This window comes from Procambarus clarkii, chromosome 60 (assembly GCF_040958095.1).
Source record: "Procambarus clarkii isolate CNS0578487 chromosome 60, FALCON_Pclarkii_2.0, whole genome shotgun sequence".
Taxonomy (NCBI): Eukaryota; Metazoa; Arthropoda; class Malacostraca; order Decapoda; family Cambaridae; genus Procambarus; species Procambarus clarkii.
This window is the reverse complement of record NC_091209.1, coordinates 6,534,805-6,558,937: the sequence shown is the minus strand read 5'-3', so window position 1 is coordinate 6,558,937 and position 24,133 is coordinate 6,534,805. Positions and strand designations below refer to the sequence as shown.

Below are 24,133 nucleotides of genomic sequence, written 5' to 3'. Positions count from 1 at the left end.
CATGGAGCGCCCCTGGAGTTTCCCGAGGACCTCCTCCGACGTTACTTTCAGAGGTATGGGGCGGTCGTCAGTGTGCGGGTGAACACGTATGCGGGTAGGCGGACGAATATTCGCACCTTGGGGATGCATCTGCGGTCGAATATTCCATCTTCGGTCCGGCTTATGGGGTAATACGTCCGGGTGTACTATGCCCGGCAACCCCATACATGTTTTCGGTGTAGCTTGATGGGGCATCAGGCTGCCGGGTGCGTTGCGGCTCCGGTTGCTCCCATCAACTTGTTCCGAGAAGAGGATTTCCCGCCGCTCCCTGTGGAGGAGGACTCCTGGGGTGAGGAGGTAAACGTCGCGCTAGCTGCTGAGGTTCCCCCGGCGTCGCCCGACGTTCCCCCGGTTGTTGCAGACCCTCCTCCGGATGTTGCGGTGCCGTCGGATGTTCCTCCTCTTCCTGTCTCTGGCCCTGCCGGTTCCGTGGACCTTCCTGGTACTCCCTGTGAACCGTCGTCGTCTGCTTCCTCGTCTTCGGCTGCTGGACCTAGCCATGCAGCCTCACCTCGAGTCCCCACAGTGCAGGGTGCTGGGGTGGCTGCGGTGCCTGCTGCTGTGTGTGGCACGGTTCCGTTCTGTGGTAGAGGCTGTTGCCGTTCTAATAACTTTTAATATTTATATGGTGCTGTGTATTTTGTGCATTCCGAGGGTAACATATTATGAGTGTTGGATAACTGTGGATTACGTGGTGACTGGAGGTCTCAGTCACTTTCTTAATTTTTGTTTTTCTTTTTATTTTTAAAACAGAGCAAGTACAGCGTATAGTAACCATATAAACAGGAAAGCACAGAAAAACAAAGAACACAGAATAACAACAACACAGATAACAAGTAACACTGATCAACACAAAAGTGAAAACAAAGAATAACATAAAACACATAAGAACACACACACACACATACACACACACACACACACACACACACACACACACACACATACACACACACACACACACACACACACACACACACATACACACACACACACACACACACACACACACACATACACACACACACACACACACACACACACACACACACACACACACACACACACACACACATACACACACACACACACACACACACACACACACACACACACACACATACACACACATACACACACACACACACACACACACACACACACACACACACACATACACACACACACACACACACACACACACACACACACACACACACACACACACACACACACACACACACACATACACACACACACACACACACACACACACACACACACACACACACATACACACACACACACACACACACACACACACACACATACACACACACACACACACACACACACACATACACACACACACACACACACACACACACACACACACACACACACACACACACACACACACACACACACACACACACACACACACACACACACACACACACACACACACACACACACACACACACACACACACACACACACACACACACACACACACACACAAAACAAAAGCAGCACTACCCAGACGGGGCGCGCCAAAAGCGTCAGTAATTACAAAAGCGCACAAGGAGCACAATAAACCAAGGGTAAATTATAAACAGGAATACACATACAAAGAAACACATACAAAAATAACACAAACGCAAAACACACGTACCATGCGCCACACCACACAACAGCAGACAACACCCGCACCATGCGCCACACCACACAACAGCTGACAACACCCGCACCATGCGCCACACCACACAACAGCAGACAACACACGCACCATGCGCCACACCACACAACAGCAAACAACACACGCACCATGCGCCACACCACACAACAGCAGACAACACCCGCACCATGCGCCACACCACACAACAGCAGACAACACCCGCACCATGCGCCACACCACACAACAGCAGACAACACCCGCACCATGCGCCACACCACACAACAGCAGACAACACCCGCACCATGCGCCACACCACACAACAGCAGACAACACCCGCACCATGCGCCACACCACACAACAGTAGACTACACACGCACCATGCGCCACACCACACAACAGTAGACTACACACGCACCATGCGCCACACCACACAACAGCAGACAACACACGCACCATGCGCCACACCACACAACAGCAGACAACACACGCACCATGTGCCACACCACACAACAGTAGACTACACACGCACCATGCGCCACACCACACAACAGCAGACAACACACGCACCATGCGCCACACCACACAACAGCAGACAACACACGCACCATGCGCCACACCACACAACAGTAGACTACACACGCACCATGCGCCACACCACACAACAGCAGACAACACACGCACCATGCGCTACACCACACAACAGCAGACAACACACGCACCATGTGCCACACCACACAACAGTAGACTACACACGCACCATGCGCCACACCACACAACAGCAGACAACACACGCACCATGTGCCACACCACACAACAGCAGACAACACACGCACCATGCGCCACACCACACAACAGCAGACAACACACGCACCATGCGCCACACCACACAACAGCAGACAACACACGCACCATGCGCCACACCACACAACAGCAGACAACACACGCACCATGCGCCACACCACACAACAGCAGACAACACACGCACCATGCGCCACACCACACAACAGCAGACAACACACGCACCATGCGCCACACCACACAACAGCAGACAACACACGCACCATGCGCCACACCACACAACAGTAGACAACACACCACAGAATCGAGAACACAATAACAAACATGTTAATATAACACTGTAAATACAACATAGTAAGTAAATGCAGGATAATAACAATGGAATACAACAAAGCAGTACACAGCACAGTACATAAAATAAAGGAAACAGAACACATTAGCATTACATAGTAAAATAACATAGTAAAAAATAAAGTAATCGGTATAGTACAAACCGACAATGGAACATATAACACAGTAAAATGACACAGATAACAGAACAAATTGTAAAAAAGCATAAACACACAAACAAACAACACATGCCACCCATACGGGGCGTGCCAACAGGAACCATAATGAAAAGCACATAACACAAGGCAGCAAGACAAATTGACAATGAACACAAGCATACAAAAAACACACAACAATGGAACACATACCAGACAAACACAGCCACCCAGCACACAAACCCGACCCCTACAGACAGAGGACGGCCAGCCACCAAGCAGAAAAAACACCCACGCACCGGACACATCAGGAGAGAGACAGACATGCCACGCAACACCACAACACACCCATACCCACCCACACACAAACAAAACCCTGCCACACAAGATAACCAAGCAAACCCCAGCACACACAAAACCCCAAAGACAAACAAACACAGACCCCCCTAAACCCCCACCCACCTGAGGGAACCGAACCAAAGGAACACGCACAGACACACACACAACCACACCCACAGGAACCCACCACCTACACCAACGCAGCACCCCGGACATACTCGACCGTGAACCAAGCATCAAAATCCCTAGGAAAGGAGCGACGCAACCACCACCTAGTATAAGACAGACGGCCTTTCAAAAAGCCCAAAATCCTCCCCACCCCATACCCCTCCATCCTACCAACCCATAAACAAAAAATATAGTCTGCTAACAACACCCCGAGCGTGTTACGCACCCGCCTGGAGCCCCGAGGGAACGAAAAAAACAAAAACCGCAATAGGTCGACCTGCACCCCTGGACCACAAAAGGCTGCAATGACATCCCGCAACCACCCAACCAAACCCTGAACCCGCGCACAAAAATTAAAGACGTGCAACCGAGTCTCACGTCCCCCACAATGAACACAACTATCAGAGGCGACCAAACCCAACATAAAGAGCCTCGCATTCGTAGCCAAAGACTCATGCAAATATCGAAAAACCAACTCACGCGTCCGTGGCGCAATACACGGCCCACTCAACGCCTCCCACACATTCCCCCAGTCAAAACAAGGGTACAAACTTTCGACCCTGGGAGGCACCCGAGAGGCAAGCGTCCCATACACCTCCCGACAACCAAAAGAGACAAACCCATGAAATCGACAAAGCGCCCGAAGGATCAAAACCGCCCACGAATACACTGGAGGCGTATACAGGGCCACCTCCTGGCAATGATCCAGATCAAGCAAAAAACTAAACCTCATAGAGCAGTAAAACAACCCCAAGGAGTTTAACCCACCCCCTAACACCAAACTCCTCCGAACCGACCCCCAAAACAAAGCCAACGCCTTCACATAGACATCAGGAATACCAATTCCACCTTCTGACACCTTAAGACATAACGTAGATCGACGAACCGGATGATACCGGCCACACCACACATAATGATACACCAAACCCTCCAGAGCGCGAGCCTTCCGCCGATCCAGCGGAAAACACTGCGCAACAAACCAGACCCGCGACAAAACCTTACAAGACACGACAATCGCCCGCTGGTAAATAGTCAGGGCCCGTTGCGACAACATCCCCCACAGCTACGCCCACCCCCCGTCACTCTCTTAATTGGTCGTTCATCCCTCAGTGTTATTACACGTGTATTCCACCTTTTTCGTCCCTAGAATATTTCTCAATTACGACAGATCATCATTTTGGTACCCTGGTACTTTGGTTTGTCTTCGGGCCACGTACCCTATCTTCTGCAATCCGACCAAAGGAGGATAAAGAGGGCCATAGTTCCTCTAGCACGGACTACGCTGTTGAGTTGGGACCTCAACAGCAGTTCTCGTCACCAGTTGACACTCGCACCCCTACACGTCGGTCAGGGATGATGATATTTACTCAGGTATGGAATTAGCTCTCTTTTTCAGAGCACAAAGAACGCTAATTCTGTAAGTATCATTTAGTTAAGTAGGAAACCCCTTGCTTCTGTCCTATAGAGACCCGGCAAGGTATCCCTACATTCTTGGACTACCCTTTCACTTTTGAAACAATTTAAAGTTTCATTTGCTTTTGAAACTATCAGTTTCATTTATTTAGTAGGATATTCTTCTTGCCCTTATTCTCTTATATTGAGTACCGGGTACAAGATTTCCTGCGGTTTTGATTGAATAATTATTTAACATCTAATATTAACGTTAATTGTTTTTACATTAACGATTGAATTTCCACAGGATAGCTACCAGTTGCCACGTCATCCTGTTACTGACACTTATAATATCACAGGTATATTCGCTGTACATTTATTTGCTATCTCAAAATGTTTCGTCTCCCAGCATTTCGTAATGATCCAGCAAGTGAAGTAGGGAACTTAATATGGTCTGGCCCTAGCTTCGGTGCGGGGCAGACGTGTTGAATCGGCGCTCCAGCAGTTGGTGTTGTTTGCCCGTTTCGGCTGGTTGGGGGCGGGTGTGTGTCTGCTCGCCTGTGCTGACGTGGCGTTACGATGGGGGTCCCTCTACCCCCTGTCGTCCGGGCTCAGTCTGTGGGACTAGAGTTCTCTGTGCGGGCTGGTTACCCGGAGATTGCCCTGGCTTGTGAACTGCTCTCTGTCCCTGTGTTTGCGATTTATGGGGTCGAGTTGGTAACGGCCCGTAGGGCCATTGTGAAGTTTGCAGAGGAGGCGGCGTATCGCGATTTTCTCCGGCGATATGAGGGGCGGACACTGCCCCTGCCGAATGGTGCGGGCACTGTCACCCTCTCGGATAGAAGTGGTGCACTTACTTACATCAGTGTGCATGGGGCTCCCTTGGAGTTTCCAGAGGCTCTGCTACGGCGGTATTTCTGGCGGTTTGGCGCAGTTGTTAGTGTGAGAGTGAACGTGGTGTCTTCTAGTCCTCTTAAGGGTGTGAGGTCTAACATTCGCACCCTGGGCATGAGACTCCGGGCGGATATTCCGTCCTCTGTGCGCCTTATGGGGTACAACGTTCGGGTGTTTTACGCCCGTCAGCCGCGGACGTGTTATCGTTGTGGTCTTTTGGGCCATCAGGCTGCTGACTGTTCTGCGCCTCCTGTTGCACCAGTGAATCTCTTCAGTGAGGAGGATTTTCCGCCCCTTCCTGTGGGGGATGATTCGGTGGGTATGGACGTCTCTTCGGCTGAGGGGGGTGCCCTCTGTAGCAGCTGTTGCTCCGCCTGTTGCGCCCCCTGTTGTTGCCGCATCTCTTCTGGAGGTTGGGTCCTCGCCTAGTGCTCCGGCTGATGTCCCTGCGCCTCTTCCGCCTGCCGTTTGCTCGGACCCCTCGTCTTCCAGTTCTTCCTCTGCTGTGTCTGTCCCGGTCCCTGCACCATCGCCGTCTGTCCCGGCTGTGCTGAGAGCTGAGGTGGATCCGGAATTCCCTCCGGTGCCTGGCCTGGTGCCCCGTGTGGTTGAGGAGGCTGCCGTGCTGCGGCGTGCGTCGGTTCGCTCGGTTGGTGCTGCGCGGGTCGCTGAGTCTGCCTCCGGGTCTGATGATGTGCGGCCCGAGCCTAAGCGTTCCCGGCGTTCTTCTGTGTGGGCTGAAGTTGGCGAATTCGACGAGTGTCGTCCTTCCGTTGACGGTGGGGTGGCTCCGGATGTGGTGCACACTACGGTGGTGGCGGAGGTACACTTGCCTGAGGATGCCGGTGCCGGCGTTTCGGTCTCCACTTCTGGTCCGGTGTCCGAGGGTCCTGCTTCAGGTGCGTTGCCTGCGTCGGATGGCTCCGGTTCTTCGTGGGTGGTGGTTCCCCCTGCTGTAGTTGGTAGTGAGCGGGGTGGCCTGGTGGTGATGTTGAGAAAGGATGCTCGCTCTGGATGTTCTGTGGCCCCTTCCTCGTTACCCGTTTCCTCGGCAGCGGTCTTGCCGCCTCTTCCGTTTCCTGCAGTCCCTTCCGTGTCTCCTGCGGTATCCGTGGAAGTGCTATCGTCTCAGCGTCCGACACCTGCTCCGATGGCGAAGGCGTGGCAGGCTCGGCGTCCCTCGTCCGCTTCTCCGGTGTCGTCTGCTTCCTTGAAGGGCGTGGTTGGCGCTCCCCAGCCTCGTTATGCGACTTGCGTCAGTGACCTTAGGCATTGGCCGATGCCGCCAGATATAGATGTTCCCGAGTTTATGATACCCGCTCAAGCGCGGGGGATCAAAAACCCTACCGACCTTGAAGATCTCGTCTGGGAAGCTTACAAGTCGAAATATCCTCGTGAGCTGTTCCCGGAGAAGTACATTTCTCACGATGTTCCTCGCAAGTGATTTCTATGTATTTTGTGTTGCCTGGTTGTGGGGTGTGTATGTGAGTGGGTGGGGTGGGTATTGTTTCCCGGTTCCTGCGTGCTCCGGTTTGTTTTGTGGGTTTTTTTGTATGGCTCGTGGGGGGGTGTGCGGTTCCTATGCGTTTGTGTGTTCGGTTATGGATGTCGTGTGCGCTTGTTTGTCATATTGTGTGCCCTTCAGGCTGTTGGCGTGTGCTCTTTGTTATGTTTTGCCTTCCGTTTGTTATGGCGGATCTGTTTTCTTTATTGTTATTGTCGTTATTCTTGTATGTTTCTCGCCTCTCTGTATGTATTTGAGGTGTTAGCAGGCTTGTTTTGTGTGCATTTTGTCCTGGGGTTTTCCCTTATGATTGTCTTAAACTGTGTTTATATTTGTGCTGTTTGTATATGCATTTTTGTTTTGTGGTCAGCCCTTCTGGCTGGTCTTCTATTGATTTGTTCCTTTGTCCTTGTACATATGTGTGCTTTGTACTTTTGTACTATGTTATATTTGTTCTGTTTTTCTTGTACATTATACGCATGCTTGCATGTAAAAATAAAAATAAAAAAAATAAAAAGTTGCCACGTCATCCTGTTACTGACACTTATAATATCACAGGTATATTCGCTGTACATTTATTTGCTATCTCAAAATGTTTCGTCTCCCAGCATTTCGTAATGATCCAGCAAGTGAAGTAGGGAACTTAATTCGTGCCAGCAGGACAGAATTACAAACTCTAGCACATGAGTATCACCTAGATTTTTCCCATGGAGCCAACAAAATTGACTTGCACAACATTATCCTGGACCACCTCTTAGATGAAGGAATTATAGACTCTGATTCTCACGAAATATATTCTATTGCAGATCGGCATGCTCTGGCAGTTATGAAGTTAAAGCTCGAACTAGTGAAAATAGAGCGTGAACAACAAAAATAAGCTCTCCAGATAAAGGAACGTGAGGCTGCCCTGAAGAAAGAAGGACAGGAACGCGAGGCGGCCCTAAAAGAACGCGATGCTGCCCTACAACAGGAGCGTGAGAGGGAACAGCTTGAAGCCAGAAAACGTCACCTGGAGATGCAACGTGAGCACGATAAGAAGCAAGCTGATAGTGTTCTAGAATATCGTGGACAAGAACTCAACTTGGAAACTGCACACCACACTCAGCGCCAACAAGCTACAGCTAGTCTTCCAGTAAGCTTCAATGTCTCCCAGGCAAGTAAGTTAATGCCACCATTCGTTGAGACAGAGATAGATGTGTTTTTTACTACTTTTGAGGCCCTAGCTAAAAAAAACCTAGCTGGCCTGAAGATCAATGGTCTACACTTCTCAGAGTGCATCTCACAGGTAGAGCTGCGGTTACTCTCAGTTCCTTAGCGTCTGAGAATGATTACCAGATTTTAAAGCAAGCAGTTTTAGACGCCTACCTTCTCTCCACCGAAAGCTACAGATGAAAATTCCGTGATTATCTGAAGGCAAGTACCACCACCTATTTAGTATTTGCCAATACTAAGAAAAGATATTTCATGAAATGGCTGGAAGCAGCCCATGTCTCTTCATTTTCAGAACTCGTCAACCTCATTCTAGTTGAGGAATTCTTTAGACGTGCTCCCCCTTCGATCCGTCTATACTTAGCAGACAAAGAGGAAACCGACCTCATCAAATGTGCGAAGTCGCCTGACACCTACAGTCTTATACACCGGTGAACACCTGACACCTCTTCCAGTAAGAAGTCTTGGTCTAGTTATGACAAAGTGAGTACCGATCAGGCGAGCTCTCAATTGTATTGTAGGTATTGCAAGCTCTATGGACATATTATAGATAAATGTTGAAAAACCCAATACAAAGGCTATAGTAAAACTCCTAAACCCAAACCGACTCCTCCTAAGTCTGGTAAGCCTGTAATGAATGTTGGTGTTCCTGTTAATGATCTTTATCTCTTCAGCACACACCTGTACCCTGGAACTGTTTCTGCCAACAGTACAGATTCAGAGGAACGTTTCAAATTGAAGATCTTGGGGACACAGCGGCTCTTCAGTCAATAATATTGAAATCAGCTGTGCCTAGTATCACCTACACCGGGGAAACCGTCCTTATCACTGACCTCACTGCTACCACTCCGTATCCACTCGCCAGAGTCCACCTGGATTGTTCTTTCGTGACCGGTGAAGTCCAAGTCGCCTTCAGGGAAAAGCCTTTTCCCATTTCAGGGGGTACAACTTCTCCTGGGCAACGACTTGGCCGAAGATTAGCAACCTTCCAACTTGATCATCATGCACAAACCCCAGGTATGTGACTTGTAGTGGAAAACCCCATCTTGAAGTATGTTCCAGCAGAGGTCCAAGAAAGTGATGAAGCCTCCCCTCTGGTTTTGGTGACAACCCGTGTGCAAGCTGCACGCCCGCAACCAGCTGACTCTACTGCAACAGCTGTCCCTCAAGACCATAAGAATCTACCACCGAATGATACTATGTTGGAGTTCTGTAAGTTACAGAGGGAGGATCCTTCATTACCACCATTATTCTTCCAGGCCGAGACTCAATCTGACAGTATTCCTGGGTTCTTCCTAGAGAATCAGTTGCTCTACCGCAGGTACAGACCCAGAAAAACTAACGGAGGATGACGATTGGTCTAATGTCGACCAACTAGTAGTTCCCACCAGCCAACGGCCCAATATTCTACACGTGGCCCACGGAGCGCTTTCTCACTACGGTTTTAATAAAACCTATCACGGAATCAGACAAGACTACTACTGGCCAGGTATGGTTAAAGATGTAAAATGTTATGTACAACAGTGTCATACATATCAGATGGCAGGAAAACCTAACATCCCGATTCTCAAGGCTCCTTTAATTCCTATCCCGGTGCCTTCGGAACCTTTTCATAAGACTCATCATAGACTGTGTTGGTCCTTTACCCCGGACCAGTTCTGGCAACGCTTATATACTAACCATCCTGTGTCCAACCACCAGATTCCCCCATAGCAGTTCCTGTAAAGAACATTACGGATGCTACGGTGGTGAAACAACTATTTAAGATCTTTACCCAATACGGATTTCCTCGGGAGATTCAAAGTGACTGTGGCACCAACTTCACCAGTGATCTCTTCAAGAAGACACTGGAAGAATTCAGCATCACTCAGATATTGTCCAGCCCCTATCATCCTGCTTCACAGGGTTCTCTTGAACGTAATCACCAAACGATAAAATCACTACTTAAGAAATTTTGCAATGAAATCATGAAAGACTGGGATAAACAACTTGACATCATCATGTGCAGTTTCAGAAGTCTCATAAATGAGTCTCTAGGAGTATCTCCTTATGAGATGCTCTACAGACGTAAGTGCCGTACTCCTCTTAAAGCTTTTAAAGACTCTACAAAATGCCACCTTCAGTGACCTTCAGCTTGTGCCCCAGTTTCTTCGAAACTTAAAGCACATTCTAGAGAGAGTACGTAAATTTGCTAATGATTATTTATTGAAATCTCAAGATAGGATGAAGACTCATTTTGACAAACGCAGCAAAATCAGGAAATTTAAAACAGGAGACTTCGTGTTGGCATATTTTCCGATCCCAGGTTCTCCATTGCAAAATAAGTTTTCAGGACCTTACCGCATCAAGGAGTGCAGGAACAACCACAACTACGTTCTTGAGACTCCAGATAGGCGGCGGAGGACCCAGTTGTGCCACGTCAATCTTTTGAAGGAGTATAAAGGTATTCCCGCCACTGTGCTAATATCTCTCTCCACTTTTGAAGATCCATACCTCCACAGTGAGACCTTCCCTGCTTCTCCTCCTGAAAGCACTAACTCTGAGTCAGTGCCTTCCAACTCGGAAATCTTTACTGATGTTCCTAAATATTTACAGGACAATAATAGTGCTCCTTTCATCAAAGTTCTTCAAGAACATCAGAAGTTGTTCAGCGATGATCCCCAGGAGTGTAATGTCATTCAGCACGACATCCAGCTGCTTCCTGATACCCGGTCGATTCGTCAACCCTTCTACCGTATCAGCCCAAACAAAAAGGAAGTTATGCGTGCTGAAGTACAGTACCTTCTGGATCATAGGCTGGCCACCCCTTGTGAGTCCCCTTGGGCCTCACCCTGCATCTTGGTGCCGAAACCGCACGGTAAAGTACGCCTATGTACCGACTATTGAAAACTGAACCTTGTGACCGTCAAGGATGCTTACCCTTTACCTCGTATAGATGATATCCTTGCCGTAGTAGGTAATGCAAATTATTTGTCCCAAATTGATTTGTTAAAGGGCTATTACCAAATCGCCCTGACAGAGAGAGCTAAGGAAATATCTGCCTTCACCACTCCTCATGGCCTGTACAGATATGAACGCCTTCCTTTTGGACTGTGTAACGCCCAAGCCACCTTTCAGCGAGCTGTCAACCGCGTCGTCTACGGCCTAGATCACACCTACGCCTACTTGGATGACATCGTTGTGGCAACTAACACCTGGAGCGAACATCTGCTCCAGCTGCAACGATTGTTCTCCAAGCTCCTGAGAGCTGGCCTTACCATCAACTTGGGCAAGTCCACCTATGCCAAAGGTAAAGTGCGTTATCTTGGTCATGTGATAGGGAGTGGCAGCATAGTTTCTCTAACAATTCACACTCAAGCCATTCAGCATTACCACAACCTACAACCAGGAAGCAGCTCCTGCGCTTCCTTGGCCTGGTTGATCAGTCCAGCAACCAGGAGGCCTGGTCGACGACCGGGCCGCGGAGACGCTAAGGCCCGGAAGCACCTCAAGGTAACCTCAAGGTAGCCTTGCATCTTACTATCGTAGGTTTGTGAAAAATCGTAGTACGGTAGCGACACCATTGATTAATTTGACCAGCCCCAAGCAACGGTATCATTTGACCATTCAACAGACCGTTGCCTTTGAACAACTTAAATCTCTGCTATGTTCTGATCCCATTCTCGCCTCTCCAGATATTATGAAGCCCTTCATCATCAATGTCGACGCCAGTGGCACCGGCATCGGAGGCGTCCTAATGCAACAACGTGGCGAAGAGGTTCTTCCTGTCAGCTACTACAGCTACAAGTTGAAGACAACTTAAAAGGACTATATCAACATAGAAAATGAACTCCTCTCCATCGTCCTGAATCTGCAACATTTCGAACCTTACCTACAGGGGAATTGGTCTATTACCATTTACTCAGACCATAATCCCCTACGGTTCCTTCAACAGGCCCAATTCAGCAATCAACGTCTTCTACGCCGGGCTCTGTACTTGCAGAATTTTAATCTGGAGATCTTCTTCATCAAGGGTTCGGATAACATCATAGCCGACGCCCTCTCCAGAGTCTACGAGGTAGAGACAGCTACTCCTACCTCTCTACCATCTACTGAAGTAACTTAACCCGTAAGAGCAGGCTTCGGGGGAGAGCTGTTACGATAATCTCCTTCAAGAGAGATTTGGCCTGCTCTTTCCTATCATCATGTTACTTCAGTACATCTACAACATCTAGATACTACAATCAAGAGTAGCACATATTTAGTGGAATACGTTTCTACAAGGCGTATATGTACCCTACACTCGCTCTCCACCTCGCCCCATCCCCTCGCTGTCGCCACTCCACCTTCGTCGATCACCCAACCACCAATTCCATGCAGCACGCGTCCCTTTGGTGAATCGTCGTCTGCACTCGACTTCAGTGCCATCTGCATAGCCGATGACTAAGCAGGCACGAGCCATTGGATTTAGAATATTCTGTGCCCTCAAAGCTGACACACCTATCTAATATACGCTCTGTGAAATAGTGGATGTGTTCAGCCAGCCAATATTCTCAGCACCTTTTAATTCATTTTTTGTCTTGTTCATTGTAGAGTAACGTAACCACTGTTTTATGTTATATTACTTTTTTGACTTTGTAATTTTGTTTATTTGCACTGTACATAGCCAAGGGATTATCTTTGTTCATATTTGTTTTCAAGTTAAGGGGGCATATCAATATAAATCGTTATAAATTAAAAGTTGTTCAATTTGCTTATAAATTTTTTTATGAAATGGTTATAGAAAGGGCTGCAACTGGTCCAAGTTTCACCATCACACCCTAAACAGAAAAGGAGAAAAAAAATACACAACGTATTATGCAACGAATGTTCAACATTCTCAAATAATCTCAGGGAACACATGTGTCAACTAAAATGTCTACTATGTGCTGTAGAAGCACAAACTCTTGTAATAATTGTAATATGTATGTGCAATATATTTATATGTAAAATTTTTTTTTTCTTTTTTTTTTGCCAATTTTTTTTTTCTCGTTTGTTATCAAGGGATTTGCATGAAACTTGCACACCTTGCTCAATGGATGCCTATCTGCAAGGGTGCCAATTATGAACGAAATCTGTCGAAGTCAAGCTCAGCTACAGGTGGCCGAACTTGTATCTTTATTTTACTCTGGAAAGTAATTTACACCTTCAAAGGACTTCAGAGCTTTAATTTATTAATCAATTTACATGCAAATTACACCTTATATGTAGCGTTTGTGCTTCTACAACATGGCGTAGACATTTTAGTCCAAAGTCTATTTGTTGATTTTATAAAAATTTATAAATATCATATATTGCATATTTTTTAGAAGGGTAACTTTGAATAATTATATTATTGCACTAAACACTTTTTTGATAAAACTGATCACTAGACTCATTTATTATGTGCTAAATCTAATATCTGAGTGTTATAGAAATGATTTTAGTTGACACATGTGTTCCCTGAAACTATTTGAAAATTCGGTGCATAATTCGTTGTGTATTTTTTTTCTCCTTTTCTGTTTAGGGTGTGATGGTGAAACTTGGACCAGCTGCAGCCCTTTCTATAACCATTTCATAAATAAATTTATAAGCAAATTGAACCACTTGTAATTTTAAGTTAATATGCCACCTTAATTAAAGTTTCATTGTTCATACGATTTGTTTTGCGTGTTTTTCCCTTACTTTACCACAGGAGGCAACAGCCACGCAGTCAATTTTTTTTTTGGTAAATGTGATTGCCATTGACACCAGCCATTGGGAGGACTGCCGAACACCTACATCTCTTATTTCCCATCACAAATATATATATATATATATATATATATATATATATATATATATATATATATATATGTCGTACCTAATAGCCAGAACGCACTTCTCAGCCTACTATGCAAGGCCCGATTTGCCTAATAAGCCAAGTTTTCCTGAATTAATATATTTTTTCTAATTTTTTTCTTATGAAATGATAAAGCTACCCATTTCATTATGTATGAGGTCAATTTTTTTTTATTGGAGTTAAAATTAACGTAGATATATGACCGAACCTAACCAACCCTACCTAACCTAACCTATCTCTATCGGTTAGGTTAGGTTAGGTAGCAGAAAAAGTTAGGTTAGGTTAGGTTAGGTAGGTTAGGTAGTCGAAAAAACATTAATTCATGAAAACTTGGCTTATTAGGCAAATTGAGCCATGCATAGTTGGCTGAGAAGTGCGTTCTGGCTATTAGGTACGACATATATATATATATATATATATATATGTCGTACCTAGTAGCCAGAACGCACTTCTCAGCCTACTATGCAAGGCCCGATTTGCCTAATAAGCCAAGTTTTCATGAATTAATTGTTTTTCGACTACCTAACCTACCTAACCTAACCTAACCTAACTTTTTCGGCTACCTAACCTAACCTAACCTATAAAGATAGGTTAGGTTAGGTTAGGTAGGGTTGGTTAGGTTCGGTCATATATCTACGCTAATTTTAACTCCAATAAAAAAAAATTGACCTCATACATAATGAAATTGGTAGCTTTATCATTTCATAAGAAAAAAATTAGAGAAAATATATTAATTCAGGAAAACTTGGCTTATTAGGCAAATCGGGCCTTGCATAGTAGGCCAAAAAGTGCGTTCTGGCTACTAGGTACGACATATATATATATATATATATATATATGTCGTACCTAGTAGCCAGAACTCACTTTTTGGCCTACTATTCAAGGCCCGATTTGCCTAATAAGCCAAGTTTTCCTGAATTAATATATTTTTTCTAATTTTTTTCTTATGAAATGATAAAGCTACCCATTTCATTATGTATGAGGTCAATTTTTTTTTATTGGAGTTAAAATTAACGTAGATATATGACCGAACCTAACCAACCCTACCTAACCTAACCTAACCTATCTTTATAGGTTAGGTTTGGTTAGGTAGCCGAAAAAGTTAGGTTAGGTTAGGTTAGGTAGGTTAGGTAGTCGAAAAACAATTAATTCATGAAAACTTGGCTTATTAGGCAAATCGGGCCTTGAATAGTAGACCAAAAAGTGAGTTCTGGCTACTAGGTACGACATATATATATATATATATATATATATATATATATATATATATATATATATATATATATATATGTCGTACCTAATAGCCAGAACGCACTTCTCAGCCTACTATTCAAGGCCCGATTTGCCTAATAAGCCAAGTTTTCATGAATTAATGTTTTTTCGTCTACCTAACCTACCTAACCTAACCTAACCTAGCTTTTTTTGGCTACCTAACCTAACCTTACATATAAATATAGGTTAGGTTAGGTTAGGTAGGGTTGGTTAGGTTCGGTCATATATCTACGTTAATTTTAACTCCAATAAAAAAAAATTGACCTCATACATAGAGAAAAGGGTTGCTTTATCATTTCATAAGAAAAAAATTATAGTAAATATATTAATTCAGGAAAACTTGGCTTATTAGGCAAATCGGGCCTTGAATAGTAGGCTGAGAAGTGAGTTCTGGCTACTAGGTACGACATATATATATATATATATATATATATATATATATATATATATATATATATATAACTGAAAACACACATCCCAGAAGTGACTCGAACCCATACTGCCAAGAGCACTCTGCAACTGGTGTACAAGACCCCTTATCCACTCGACCATCACAACCGAACAAAAGATGATGGTAGCCGAGGCTAATTCCCCATCATCTTGCCGGCACTCTGATGGTAATCTTGGGCATGGTATTTTATCAAATCACCTGATTCTTTGGGGCACACGTGAGGAACACAAATGCGAACAAGCCTGAAAGGTCCTCTGGCATATATGCAACTGAAAACTCATTTGTGTTCCTCACGTGAGCCCCAAAGAATCAGGTGATTTGATAAAATACCATGCCCAAGATTACCATCAGAGTGCCGGCGGGATGATGGGGAATTAGCCTTGGCTACCATCATCTTTTGTTTGGTTGTGATGGTCAAGTGGTTAAGGGGTCCTGTACACCAGTTGCAGAGTGCTCTTGGCAGTATGGGTTCGAGTTACTTCTGGGGTGTGAGTTTTCTACTATAAATGGCTACAATTACACCTGATTAATCTTTGAATGTAGTGGGATTGGGTGGTTATAGATAGGAGCTGCCTCGGATGTGCCAATAGGCTTTTTGCAATTACCTTTAGTCCTATGTTCTTACGTGCTTCGTCCCCCATTTATCCCCTATGTATCCCCCTTGTTTTTACTTTTATTGTACTTGTCTTATCACCTAACCATGTACGGGTATAAATCAACGAGTTCTGTAATTTCTTTTCACTTGAGAATGAACCATGGAGGTTCAAAACGTTGTGCAAATTATATAAATAACTGTAATACATTCTATAGTAATTCACTTTTTTCTTCACCTTGAAATACCGAAAATGAGTTTTAAAGAACTCCTCTTTCAGCTAAGCCCTGGTGCTAGGAAATTAGTTAGAGGGATAAAAGCCCTAAATCAGAAGATAGTAAATACTGAATATGCGGTCATATTCAATGAGACATATATGTATGTGTATACGTATATATATATGTGTATATATATATATATATATATATATATATATATATATATATATATATATATATATATATATATATATATATATATGTATATATGTATATATTGGTAGCAGTCTTTCTTGTAAACATATATTATTAAATATGACCGAAAAAGTAAGATTAATAATTCTAACACGAATTTTCTCAATATTTCTTATATTTCTTTTCACTGTCGATGGTAATTGAAAAATCAATTCTCCAAAATTCATTTTTATTTCTAGTTTGACGCGACACTTGAACGTGTTTCATTATCACTTATTACATTTTCAAAGACTTTAGTCTACACACACACACACAACTATAACCTGCAAACACTAAACAGAGTTCTACTATGCTATAATTTAAATGGCTTTCATTTTATATACCAGCATTAGGGTGAGGTGATATGTTACAACAGTTTGGATGAGGTGAAAACAAACTTTCAACACAAGACAGAACACGAAACAATGAGTATAATATTGGGTAAATTAAAGGGAAGAATGGAAGTAACTGCAAAGGGCCTATTGGCCCATATTTCTTGATGCTTCTATATTGGAGCGGAGTCTTGAAGTGGGTAGAATATAGTTGTGCATTAATTGGCTGTTGATTGCTGGTGTTGACTTCTTGATGTGTAGTGCCTCGCAGATGTCAAGCCGCCTGCTATCGCTGTATCTATCGATGAATTCTGTGTTGTTTGCTAAGATTTCTCTGGTGATGGTCTGGTTACCTTGAGGTTACCTTGAGGTTACCTTGAGGTGCTTCCGGGGCTTAGCGTCCCCGCGGCCCGGTCGTCGATCAGGCCTCCTGGTTGCTGGACTGATCAACCAGGCTGTTGGGCGCGGCTGCTCACAGCCTGACATATGAGTCACAGCCTGGTTGATCAGGTATCCTTTGGAGGTGCTTATCCAGTTCTCTCTTGAACACTGTGAGGGGATTGCCAGTTATGCCCCTTATGTGTAGCGGAAGCGAGTTGAACAGTCTCGGGCCTCTGATGTTGATAGAATTCTCTCTCAGAGTACCTGATGCACCTCCGCTTTTTAACGGGGGTATTGTGCACATCCTGCCATGTCTTCTGGTCTCATGTGATGTTATTTCTGTGTGCAGGTTTGGGACCAGCCCCTCTAATATTTTCCACGTGTAAATTATTATGTATCTCTCCCGCCTGCGCTCAAGGGAGTACAGATTTAGGCTCTTTAGTCGGTCCCAATAGTTTAGATGTTTTACTAAGTGGATTCTAGCAGTCTAGCAGCAGTGGTTGTGGGAAGAGATTATATGTTCCTTAATGGAGCCCTGTTGCTTATGCATCGTTTATCGCCTGGAAAGAGATGTGGTTCTCTTGCCTATATAATGAGTTTTTTGAGGCTTACAGTCCCCAAGTGGGCATTTGAAGGCATAGACGACATTGGTCTCTTTCAAAGCGTTCTGATTTGTGTCTGGAGAGTTTCTCATGAGTAGGTTGGCCGTTTTCTTCGTTTTAAAGTAAATCGTCAATTGTATCTTCTGATTTTTGTCTGTAGGGATAACGTTTCTATTAACAATATCTTTCAGGACCCTTTCCTCCATTTTATGAACTGTGGAAAAGAAGTTTCTGTAAAATAGTCTAATAGGGGGTACAGGTGTTGTGTTAGTTGTCTCTTCAGAGGTTGCACGGCGTTTCACCTTCCTTCTTATGATGTCTTCAACAAAACCATTCGAGAAGCCGTTGTTGACTAGGACCTGCCTTTCCCTATAGAGTTCTTCATCGACTTGCTTCCATCCTGAGCTGTGGCTGAGAGCACGGTCGACATAAGAGTTAACAACACTCCTCTTGTACCTGTCTGGGCAGTCACTGTTGGTATTCAGGCACATTCCTATGTTTGTTTCCTTAGTGTAGACTGCATTGTGGAAACCTCCGCTCCTTTCCATGTCTGTTACATCTAGGAAGGGCAGCTTCCCATCATTCTCCATCTCGTAAGTGAAACGCAACACAGAATTCTGCTCAAATGCCTCCTTCAGCTCCTGCAGATGTTTGACATCAGATACCTGTGCAAAAATGTCATCAACATACCTGCAGTATATGGCCGGTTTCAAGTTCATGTCGACTAAGACCTTTTGCTCGATGGTACCCATGTAGAAGTTCGCAAACAGGACACCTAGGGGAGAACACATGGCGACCCCATCTACTTGCTTATACATGTGCCCATCCGGGCTCAAGAAGGGTGCCTCTTTAGTACAAGTTTGGAATAGTTTCCTTAGAATGTTTTCTGGTATGTCAAGAGGAGTACAGGCCTGATCACGATACACTCTGTCCGCTATCATCCCGATTGTTTCATCCCCTGGTACGTTGGTAAACAGTGATTCTACGTCCAACGAGGCTCTTATCCCTGTGGCCCATGTTCCCCACAGTAAGTCAACAAATTCCTTTGGAGACTTCAGGCAGATGGCGCAAGGGACATAAGAAGTCAGCAAGCCGTTGAGTTGCTTCGCTAGTCTGTACGTGGGTGTGGGTATCTGGCTGATGATTGGCCGAAGTGGGTTTCCAGGCTTATGTGTCTTGACATTTCCATATGCATATCCAGGTTTATATTCCCCCAATAATCTTTGGCAGGTGGAGTCCGGATTTCTTGGCGTTCACAGTTTCGATCAATTTGTTGACCTTTGCTTTCAATTCGGCTGTATTGTCCTTCGTTACCCTTTGGAATTTAGTTTGGTCAGAGAGAATGAGGTTCATTTTCGCCAGATATTCGTCTTTTTTAAGAATGACGTATATTGGCGACTTGTCACCTCTCCTAACAACTATCTCCTTGTTCTCACGAAGGCTCTTAGCTGCCGCTTTGAGCTCGGGGGACAGTATGGTGCTTCTGTAGTTGCCTCAATTCTTTCCTCCTTCCTACCAGTTGCGTTGCTCCTGGGAGTATGGGTTCGAGTCACTTCTGGGGTGTGAGTTTTCATTCGCATATAGTCCTGGGGATCATTCAGGCTTGTTCGCATTTGTGTTCCTCACGTGTGCCCCAAAGAATGAGGTGATTTGGTGAAATGCTATGCCCAAGATTACCATCCGAGTTGCCGTCGGGGAAGTGGCTCAAATAGCCTCGGCTATCACTTCCTTTTGACGGCCGTGATGGTCAAGTGGATTAAGGCGCCCTGTAGTTACCAGTTGCGTTGCTCCTGTGAGTATGGGTTCGAGTCACTTCTGGGGTGTGAATTTTCATTCGCATATAGTCCTGGGGACCATTCAGGCTTGTTCGCATTTGTGTTCCTCACGTGTGCCCCAAAGAATGAGGTGATTTGGTGAAATGCTATGCCCAAGATTACCATCCGAGTTGCCGTCGGGGAAGTGGCTCAAATAGCCTCGGCTATCACTTCCTTTTGACGGCCGTGATTGTCAAGTGGATTAAGGCGCCCTGTAGTTACCAGTTGCGTTGCTCCTGGGAGTATGGGTTCGAGTCACTTCTGGGGTGTGAGTTTTCATTTTCATATATATATATATATATATATATATATATATATATATATATATATATATATATATATATATATATATATATATTATATATTATATATTATTAATAATATATATATATATATATATATATATATATATATTATTAAATATGACCGAAAAAGTAAGATTAATAATTCTAACACGAATTTTCTCAATCTTTCGTACATTACGCTTCACTGTTGGAGGTAAATCAAAAATCAATTCTCCAAAATTCATTTTTATATCTAGTCTGACGCAACACGGGCGCGTTTCGTAAAACTTATTACATTTTCAAAGACTTTAGTTCACAAATACACAACTGATTAGAACTTACGTATCTCCTATTTTATATCTACATTTTGAGTGAGGTGGGAGGGGGTGATGTGGCATTAACACAAGACAGAACAAGAGGGGATATTAATAGGGTATTAAAAGTATCAACACAAGACAGAACACAAACAATGGGTATTGAATAGAAGTGTTTGTAGAAAGCCTATTGGTCCATATTTCTTGATGCTTCTATATTGGAGCGGAGTCTTGAGGTGGGTAGAATATAGTTGTGCAATAATTGGCTGTTGATTGCTGGTGTTGACTTCTTGATGTGTAGTGCCTCGCAAACGTCAAGCCGCCTGCTATCGCTGTATCTATCGATGATTTCTGTGTTGTTTACTAGGATTTCTCTGGCGATGGTTTGGTTGTGGGAAGAGATTATATGTTCCTTAATGGAGCCCTGTTGCTTATGCATCGTTAAACGCCTAGAAAGAGATGTTGTTGTCTTGCCTATATACTGGGTTTTTTGGAGCTTACAGTCCCCAAGTGGGCATTTGAAGGCATAGACGACGTTAGTCTCTTTTAAAGCGTTCTGTTTTGTGTCTGGAGAGTTTCTCATGAGAAGGCTGGCCGTTTTTCTGTTTTTATAGTTTTACTATAAAACCAGAAAAACGGCCAGCCTTCTCATGAGAAACTCTCCAGACACAAAACAGAACGCTTTAAAAGAGACTAACGTCGTCTATGCCTTCAAATGCCCACTTGGGGACTGTAAGCTCCAAAAAACCCAGTATATAGGCAAGACAACAACATCTCTTTCTAGGCGTTTAACGATGCATAAGCAACAGGGCTCCATTAAGGAACATATAATCTCTTCCCACAACCAAACCATCGCCAGAGAAATCCTAGTAAACAACACAGAAATCATCGATAGATACAGCGATAGCAGGCGGCTTGACGTTTGCGAGGCACAACACATCAAGAAGTCAACACCAGCAATCAACAGCCAATTATTGCACAACTATATTCTACCCACCTCAAGACTCCGCTCCAATATAGAAGCATCAAGAAATATGGACCAATAGGCTTTCTACAAACACTTCTATTCAATACCCATTGTTTGTGTTCTGTCTTGTGTTGATACTTTTAATACCCTATTAATATCCCCTCTTGTTCTGTCTTGTGTTAATGCCACATCACCCCCTCCCACCTCACTCAAAATGTAGATATAAAATAGGAGATACGTAAGTTCTAATCAGTTGTGTATTTGTGAACTAAAGTCTTTGAAAATGTAATAAGTTTTACGAAACGCGCCCGTGTCGCGTCAGACTAGAAATAAAAATGAATTTTGGAGAATTGATTTTTGATTTACCTCCAACAGTGAAGCGTAATGTACGAAAGATTGAGAAAATTCGTGTTAGAATTATTAATCTTACTTTTTCGGTCATATTTAATAATATATGTCTACAGGAAAGACTGCTACCAAAATATACTAATATATATATATATATATATATATATATATATATATATATATATATATATATATATATATATATATATATATATATATATATATATATATAACTGAAAACTCACACCCCAGAAGTGACTCGAACCCATACTCCCACAACTGGTATGTACAGGGACGCCTTAATCCGCTTGACCATCACGACCGGACAATAAGGAAGTGATAGCCGAGGCTATATGAACCACTTCCCCGCCGGCACTCGGATGGTAATCTTGGGCATAGCATTTTATCAAATCACCTCATTCTTTGGGGCACACGTGAGGAACACAAATGCAAACAAGCCTGAATGGTCAAGCGGATTAAGGCGTCCCTGTACATACCAGTTGTGGGAGTATGGGTTCGAGTCACTTCTGGGGTGTGAGTTTTCAGTTGTATATAGTCCTGGGGACCATTCAGGCTTGTTTGCATTTGTGTTCCTCACGTGTGCCCCAAAGAATGAGGTGATTTGATAAAATGCTATGCCCAAGATTACCATCCGAGTGCCGGCGGGGAAGTGGTTCATATAGCCTCGGCTATCACTTCCTTATTGTCCGTTCGTGATGGTCAAGCGGATTAAGGCGTCCCTGTACATACCAGTTGTGGGAGTATGGGTTCGAGTCACTTCTGGGGTGTGAGTTTTCAGTTGTATATAGTCCTGGGGACCATTCAGGCTTGTTTGCATTTGTGTTCCTCACGTGTGCCCCAAAGAATGAGGTGATTTGATAAAATGCTATGCCCAAGATTACCATCCGAGTGCCGGCGGGGAAGTGGTTCATATAGCCTCGGCTATCACTTCCTTATTGTCCGGTCGTGATGGTCAAGCGGATTAAGGCGTCCCTGTACATACCAGTTGTGGGAGTATGGGTTCGAGTCACTTCTGGGGTGTGAGTTTTCAGTTGTATATAGTCCTGGGGACCATTCAGGCTTGTTTGCATTTGTGTTCCTCACGTGTGCCCCAAAGAATGAGGTGATTTGATAAAATGCTATGCCCAAGATTACCATCCGAGTGCCGGCGGGGAAGTGGTTCATATAGCCTCGGCTATCACTTCCTTATTGTCCGGTCGTGATGGTCAAGCGGATTAAGGCGTCCCTGTACATACCAGTTGTGGGAGTATGGGTTCGAGTCACTTCTGGGGTGTGAGTTTTCAGTTGTATATAGTCCTGGGGACCATTCAGGCTTGTTTGCATTTGTGTTCCTCACGTGTGCCCCAAAGAATGAGGTGATTTGATAAAATGCTATGCCCAAGATTACCATCCGAGTTCCGGCGGGGAAGTGGTTCATATAGCCTCGGCTATCACTTCCTTATTGTCCGGTCGTGATGGTCAAGCGGATTAAGGCGTCCCTGTACATACCAGTTGTGGGAGTATGGGTTCGAGTCACTTCTGGGGTGTGAGTTTTCAGTTGTATATAGTCCTGGGGACCATTCAGGCTTGTTTGCATATATATATATATATATATATATATATATATATATATATGTATATATATATATATATATATATATATATATATATATATATATATATATATATATATATATATATATAGAGGGGGGTACCACCACTGGTGCAATTATAGGGACCCTCAGCCTCAGAGAAGGGAACACAGAGCATTCAGGGAAAAACTTACCATTTAACTCTGAATACAAAAGAGTGTTCGCTTCTCCTACCACCCCCCTTTTTTTTTATTATGGCGTACACTTTATTATGCAAGGTTATACAGTTATATATTTGATTTTATACAAAAAATGAACATTAAGAGGACACAAGAAAAAGTTCGCTTCCTAGAGGCTGTAGATTTCCTCGAACTCCTCCGACGCCGG

The 24,133-nt window shown here is 44.3% G+C and overlaps 1 protein-coding gene across 1 annotated transcript in view; it reads left to right on the top strand.

Annotated features, from left to right (window-relative positions):
* Positions 1-225: 225 nt before the first annotated feature.
* The window catches only part of LOC138353837 (histone-lysine N-methyltransferase, H3 lysine-79 specific-like), a 45,917-nt gene continuing 22,009 nt past the window's right edge, over positions 226-24,133 (top strand). The window contains exons 1-4 of the mRNA XM_069307256.1: positions 226-588; positions 8,184-8,450; positions 10,303-10,573; positions 10,992-11,174. Coding sequence (XP_069163357.1) covers positions 226-588; positions 8,184-8,450; positions 10,303-10,573; positions 10,992-11,174 — 1,084 coding nt within the window. The remainder of the gene's footprint in view (positions 589-8,183; positions 8,451-10,302; positions 10,574-10,991; positions 11,175-24,133) is intronic.